The sequence below is a fragment of the Procambarus clarkii genome, chromosome 35 (assembly GCF_040958095.1).
Source record: "Procambarus clarkii isolate CNS0578487 chromosome 35, FALCON_Pclarkii_2.0, whole genome shotgun sequence".
NCBI classification, from domain to species: Eukaryota; Metazoa; Arthropoda; class Malacostraca; order Decapoda; family Cambaridae; genus Procambarus; species Procambarus clarkii.
In genome coordinates, this window is record NC_091184.1 from 26,698,477 (window position 1) to 26,705,976 (window position 7,500).

The window sequence follows — 7,500 nt, forward strand, 5'->3', positions numbered from 1 at the left end:
GGATATCAAGTCCCAGGATATCTTCGTGACCCAGCACGAGGTTGTCTCTAGTACCTCTTCGCTCATCTTGTTCGCTCTGATTGTGTGGGGAGCAGCAAGCCATCGCTGTCTCGCTCGCATTCACTCACATGTCTTCACTTTGTGCATCTGAAGGGTCACTGTCCTTCTCCATGTAATACTCGTCATCTATGGAGGCTCTGAAGGGTCACTGTCCTTCTCCATGTAATACTCGTCATCTATGGAGGCTCTGAAGGGTCACTGTCCTTCTCCATGTAATACTCGTCATCTATGGAGGCTCTGAAGGGTCACTGTTCTTCTCCATGTAATACTCGTCATCTATGGAGGCTCTGAAGGGTCACTGTCCTTCTCCATGTAATACTCGTCATCTATGGAGGCTCTGAAGGGTCACTGTTCTTCTCCATGTAATACTCGTCATCTATGGAGGCTCTGAAGGGTCACTGTCCTTCTCCATGTAATACTCGTCATCTATGGAGGCTCTGAAGGGTCACTGTCCTTCTCCATGTAATACTCGTCATCTATGGAGGCTCTGAAGGGTCACTGTCCTTCTCCATGTAATACTCGTCATCTATGGAGGCTCTGAAGGGTCACTGTCCTTCTCCATGTAATACTCGTCATCTATGGAGGCTCTGAAGGGTCACTGTCCTTCTCCATGTAATACTCGTCATCTATGGAGGCTCTGAAGGGTCACTGTCCTTCTCCATGTAATACTCGTCATCTATGGAGGCTCTGAAGGGTCACTGTCCTTCTCCATGTAATACTCGTCATCTATGGAGGCTCTGAAGGGTCACTGTCCTTCTCCATGTAATACTCGTCATCTATGGAGGCTCTGAAGGGTCACTGTTCTTCTCCATGTAATACTCGTCATCTATGGAGGCTCTGAAGGGTCACTGTCCTTCTCCATGTAATACTCGTCATCTATGGAGGCTCTGAAGGGTCACTGTCCTTCTCCATGTAATACTCGTCATCTATGGAGGCTCTGAAGGGTCACTGTCCTTCTCCATGTAATACTCGTCATCTATGGAGGCTCTGAAGGGTCACTGTCCTTCTCCATGTAATACTCGTCATCTATGGAGGAGCTTGGTGTTATTGGTGTGTATTGAAGGGAAGAGTTCTCTGGTGTTTGGGGCCGAATGTTCCGAGCAGCAGTTCAAGGAGCAACAGTTGGAGGAGCAACAGTTGGAGGAACAACAGCTGGAGGAGCAACAGTTGGAGGAACAACAGTTGGAGGAACAACAGCTGGAGGAACAACAGCTGGAGGAACAACAGCTGGAGGAACAACAGTTGGAGGAACAACAGTTGGAGGAACAACAGCTGGAGGAACAACAGTTGGAGGAACAACAGTTGGAGGAGCAACAGCTGGAGGAGCAACAGTTGGAGGAGCAACAGCTGGAGGAACAACAGTTGGAGGAGCAACAGTTGGAGGAAGAACAGTTGGAGGAACAACAGCTGGAGGAACAACAGCTGGAGGAACAACAGTTCAAGGAGCAACAGTTGGAGGAGCAACAGTTGGAGGAACAACAGCTGGAGGAACAACAGCTGGAGGAACAACAGCTGGAGGAACAACAGCTGGAGGAACAACAGTTGGAGGAACAACAGCTGGAGGAACAACAGTTGGAGGAACAACAGCTGGAGGAACAACAGTTGGAGGAACAACAGTTGGAGGAACAACAGCTGGAGGAACAACAGTTGGAGGAACAACAGTTGGAGGAACAACAGTTGGAGGAACAACAGTTGGAGGAACAACAGCTGGAGGAACAACAGCTGGAGGAACAACAGTTGGAGGAACAACAGTTGGAGGAACAACAGTTGGAGGAACAACAGTTGGAGGAACAACAGTTGGAGGAACAACAGTTGGAGGAACAACAGCTGGAGGAACAACAGTTGGAGGAACAACAGTTGGAGGAACAACAGTTGGAGGAACAACAGTTGGAGGAACAACAGCTGGAGGAACAACAGCTGGAGGAACAACAGTTGGAGGAACAACAGCTGGAGGAGCAACAGTTGGAGGAACAACAGTTGGAGGAACAACAGCTGGAGGAACAACAGTTGGAGGAACAACAGCTGGAGGAACAACAGTTGGAGGAACAACAGCTGGAGGAACAACAGTTGGAGGAACAACAGCTGGAGGAACAACAGTTGGAGGAGCAACAGTTGGAGGAACAACAGTTGGAGGAACAACAGTTGGAGGAACAACAGTTGGAGGAGCAACAGTTGGAGGAACAACAGCTGGAGGAACAACAGCTGGAGGAACAACAGCTGGAGGAGCAACAGCTGGAGGAGCAACAGCTGGAGGAACAACAGCTGGAGGAACAACAGTTGGAGGAGCAACAGTTGGAGGAACAACAGCTGGAGGAACAACAGCTGGAGGAACAACAGCTGGAGGAACAACAGCTGGAGGAACAACAGTTGGAGGAACAACAGTTGGAGGAACAACAGTTGGAGGAACAACAGCTGGAGGAACAACAGCTGGAGGAACAACAGCTGGAGGAACAACAGCTGGAGGAACAACAGCTGGAGGAACAACAGCTGGAGGAGCAACAGTTGGAGGAGCAACAGTTGGAGGAGCAACAGCTGGAGGAACAACAGTTGGTGGAACTGTCGTCACCACGTTCTGGGTCTCGCTGAAACACTACTCACAACTTTCAATCACTTTCTCGTATTTCCTTCACTGGTGTGAAAAAATCTCTCAGTCTTCTCAATTTTCTTTGTATTGAGTGTGTGTGTGTGTGTGTGTGTGTGTGTGTATGCGTATGTTAGTGTGTGTGTGTAAGTGTGTGTGTGTGAGTGTGTGTGTGTGTGTGAGTATGTGTGTGAGTGAGTGTGTGTGTGTGTGTGTGTGTGTTTATGTTTCAGTGTGTGTGGATTCCATATCGGAGACATAAACTCTAAAATTGGCCCAGCAGTGGCCGAATAGAGTGTTTTCATGGCGTGATTCAGAAGGACTGAACCTAACATACAATTTGAGGTTATTCACTTCTGTCTTGAGAGTCAGTGTGATAGCCAATCACAGCTCAATTTCCCTTGATGATGCCTCTAGTTTCCCTCCCTCTTGCAATGGTTTTGTGAGGCTTTGTTCATTCTCATAAATTTGCATTTACACAAGTTGAACTCTAGTAGCCCCTTTTTCTGACCACTCTTGCAGTCTATGCTGATTGTATACAGCTTTTTGGCACTTCTCACTATCTTCTTGAGGTTATCTTGAGATGATTTTGGGGCTTTAGTGTCCCCGCGGCCCGGTCCTCGACCAGGCCTCCACCCCCAGGAAGCAGCCCGTGACAGCTGACTAACTCCCAGGTACCTATTTACTGCTAGGTAACAGGGGCATTCAGGGTGAAAGAAACTTTGCCCATTTGTTTCTGCCTCGTGCGGGAATCGAACCCGCACCACAGAATTACGAGTCCTGCGCGCTATCCACCAGGCTACGAGGCCCCTACTAGGTTATATTTTCCGTATCATATCAATATCGTCTGTAATTCGTCTCATACAGTCCCCGTCAGTAAAGAATATACACGAAGAGAAACAAAGAGTTAATCATCAGGTAGACAATATTATGCAAGATGTGTCTTAGTGAGTTAGTAAGGATGGGGCATGGTGGTATTCAGCGAGATGGGAAACTTGTGTAATTTGCTATTTCATGCATATGCTGAGGGCAGGGAGGGGGATGATGAGCTAGACCCCCACCAGCCTATGATAATCCCTGTACACACACCGGTTACCCTGCAAATTTTGGTGAGGTTAGGCCCCCCCCCCCTGCCAGTACACACACTCCCCGTGTTCCAGTACACACACGCCCCGTGTTCCACTACACACACTCCCCGTGTTCCAGTACACACTCCCCGTCGATAACAATGGCTGAGTGGCCTCATTATAGCTAAAATTTGAATTCTTCTCTATTGCAAGCCCAGGCCTGTTGCCTGGGTGTGGGTGTCTGGCTGATGATTGATCGAAACTGTGAACGCCAAGAAATCTGGACTCCACCTGCCAAAGATTATTGGGGAATATAAACCTGGATATGTGTATGGAAATGTCAAGACACACAAGCCTGGAAACCCACTTCGGCCAATCATCAGCCAGATACCCACACCCACGTACAGACTGGCGAAACGACTCAACGGCTTGCTGACTCCTTATGTCCGTTGCGCCTTCAGCCTGAAGTCTCCAAAGGAATTTGTTGACTTGCTGCGGGGAACACGGGCCACAGGGATAAGAGCCTCGTTGGACGTAGAATCTCTGTTTACCAACGTACCTGTGGATGAAACAATCTGGATGACCCGGCCTGTACTCCTCTTGACATACCAGACAACAGTCTAAGGAAACTACTCCAAGCTTGTACTAAAGAGGCACCCTTCTTGAGCCCGGATGGACACATGTATAAGCAAGTAGATGGGGTCGCCATGGGTTCTCCCCTAGGTGTCCTGTTTGCAAACTTCTACATGGGTACCATCGAGCAAAAAGTCTTAGTCGACATGAACTTGAAACCGGCCATATACTGCAGGTATGTTGACGACATTTTTACACAGGTACCTGATGTCAGACATCTGCAGGAGCTGAAGGAGGCATTTGAGCAGAATTCTGTGTTGCGTTTCACTTACGAGATGGAGAAGGATGGGAAGCTGCCCTTTCTAGATGTAGCAGTCATGGAAAGGAGCAAAGTTTTCCACACTGCAGTCTACACTAAGGAAACAAACATAGGAATATGCCTGAATGCCAACAGTGACTGCCCGGACAGGTACAAGAGGAGTGTTGTTAACGCTTATGTCGACCGTGCCCTCAGCCACAGCTCAGAATGGAAGCAAGTCGACGAAGAACTCTGTAGGGTAAGGCAGGTCCTAGTCAACAACGGCTTCTCCAATGGTTTCGTGGAAGACATCATGAGAAGGAAAGTGAAACGCCATGCAACCTCTGAAGAGACAACTAACACAACACCTATACCCCCTATTAGACTATTTTACAGGAACTTCTTTTCCACAGCCCATAAAACGGAGGAAAGGGTCCTGAAAGATATTGTTAATAGAAACGTTATCCCTACAGACAAAAATCAGAAGATACAACTGACGATTTACTATAAAACCAGAAAAACGGCCAGCCTACTCATGAGAAACTCTCCAGACACAAAGCAGAACGCTTTAAAAGAGACCAACGTCGTCTATGCCTTCAAATGCCCTCTTGGGGACTGTAAGCCTCAAAAAAAACAGTATATAGGCAAGACAACAACATCTCTTTCCAGGCGTTTAACGATGCATAAGCAACAGGGCTCCATTAAGGAACATATAATCTCTTCCCACAAACAAACCATCACCAGAGAAATCTTAGCAAACATCATAGAAATCATCGATAGATACAGCGATAGCAGGCGGCTTGACGTCTGCGAGGCACTACACATCAAGAAGTCAACTCCAGCAATTAACAGCCAATTAATGCACAACTACATTCTACCCACTTCAAGACTCCGCTCCAATATAGAAGCATCAAGAAATATGGACCAATAGGCTTTCTACAATTACTTCCATTCAATACCCATTGTTTCGTGTTCTGTCTTGTGTTTGAATTTAATACCCATTCAATACCCATTGTTTCGTTTTCTGTCTTGTGTTGGAATTTAATAACTATTGTTGAAAGTTCGTTTTTCACCTCATCCACCTCACCCAAATGTAGATATAAACCTCGAAGATGTGTAAGCTCTATTCAGTTTCAGTTGTGTGTTTGTAAACTAAAGTCTTTGAAAATGTAATAAGTTTTACGAAACGCGCTCAAGTGTCGCGTCAGACTAGAAATAAAAATGAATTTTGGAGAATTGATCTTTGAATTACCATCAGCAGTGAAAAGAAACGTAAGAAAGATAGAGAAAATTCGTGTTAGAATTATTAATCTTACTTTTCGGTCATATTTAATAATATATGTCTACAGGATAGACTGCTACCAATATATATATATATATATATATATATATATATATATATATATATATATATATATATATATATATATATATATGTCGTACCTAGTAGCCAGAACGCACTTCTCAGCCTACTATTCAAGGCCCGATTTGCCTAATAAGCCAAGTTTTCATGAATTAATATATTTTCTCTATTTTTTATCTTATGAAATGATAAAGCTACCCATTTCATTAATGTATGAGGTCAATTTGTTTTTATTGGAGTTAAAATTAACGTAGATATATGACCGAACCTAACCAACCCTACCTAACCTAACCTAACCTATCTTTATAGGTTAGGTTAGGTTAGGTAGCCGAAAACGTTAGGTTAGGTTAGGTTAGGTAGGTTAGGTAGTCGAAAAGCAATTAATTCATGAAAACTTGGCTTATTAGGCAAATCGGGCCTTGCATAATAGGCTGAGAAGTGCGTTCTGGCTACTAGGTACGACATATATATATATATATATATATATATATATATATATATATATATATATATATATATATATATATATATAATATTGCGTTCTTTAATTAACTGAACATATGGGGTCTGGGGCCTCATTCGTCTAGTCTGATAAATTTAAGTTCACCAACACCCTAATTACCTTGTGGTACTCAAGCAATGTTATTCTTGGTACTTGTTCTAGAGTACACCTGTTGAGAATTGCCACTGTCTTCCCATCCTCCTTTTTCTTTAAACTTAGAGAAATGTAATTAAAGCTATTGTTGCTGATCTGAGGCCGAGGTTGTGGGCACCAGGTCATGGTAGTGAGAGAGGTACCAGGTCATGGTAGTGAGAGAGGTACCAGGTCATGGTAGTGAGAGAGGTACCAGGTCATGGTAGTGAGAGAGATACCAGGTCATGGTTGTGAGAGAGGTACCAGGTCATGGTAGTGAGAGAGGTACCAGGTCATGGTAGTGAGAGAGGTACCAGGTCATGGTAGTGAGAGATGGGAAGTAGTGGTAACAATGGGCCGGAGTTTAACACCTGTGTCACCTCATATACCTTTAACCATCTTCAGTGCTCACTTTCTTCATTACCTCTATACATCTTCATACCTTCTGCATGCTCCACCACACACACACTCTCTCCATCTCCTCCCTCCCTGCCCACACATGCCCTTCCTATATTTATGAACCAAACGATTCACCCATGAATGCAAATCTGTCTTCCGAACATATGTTTTGAAAATCAATATCTAAATTCACTATTAAAATAATGGTCAAGTGCTAAATAGTCATCAAGTGCTTTCTAATAATTTCTTTTTTTTTTTTATTAAGATATGAGGTACATCTGCATTAGTGCAGCTGCCCTAGACTATATGAAGTGGAGTACAGTGTGTCAAAAAAGCTAACTAGGTGATGCTATAAAATCCCCATCACACAGGATGGTTAGTCATACAGAGGCATGTGATAAGCGGTCTACACTGGCAGACTCCGGATGCATTTTGAGGATATCATCAACACAAGATTGAATAAGGTAGCAGTGGTAATACAAGTCCCCATCTCGCAGGATGGTTAGTCATACAGAGCCATGTGTT

At 44.7% G+C, this 7,500-nt stretch overlaps 1 protein-coding gene across 1 annotated transcript; it reads left to right on the plus strand.

The window, feature by feature from the left end:
* The first annotated feature begins 1,038 nt into the window (after positions 1 to 1,038).
* LOC138371160 (trichohyalin-like) lies at positions 1,039 to 2,646 on the plus strand. Its single transcript, XM_069335996.1, has one exon. It carries the CDS (start codon positions 1,039 to 1,041, stop codon positions 2,644 to 2,646), a length of 1,608 nt encoding a protein of 535 aa, XP_069192097.1.
* Positions 2,647 to 7,500: the final 4,854 nt, after the last annotated feature.

What these genes read in the sequence shown, in the direction of transcription:
- LOC138371160 (XM_069335996.1), top strand. Translation starts at nt 1,039, where the DNA reads ATGGAGGCTCTGAAGGGTCACTGTCCTTCTCCATGTAATACTCGTCAT.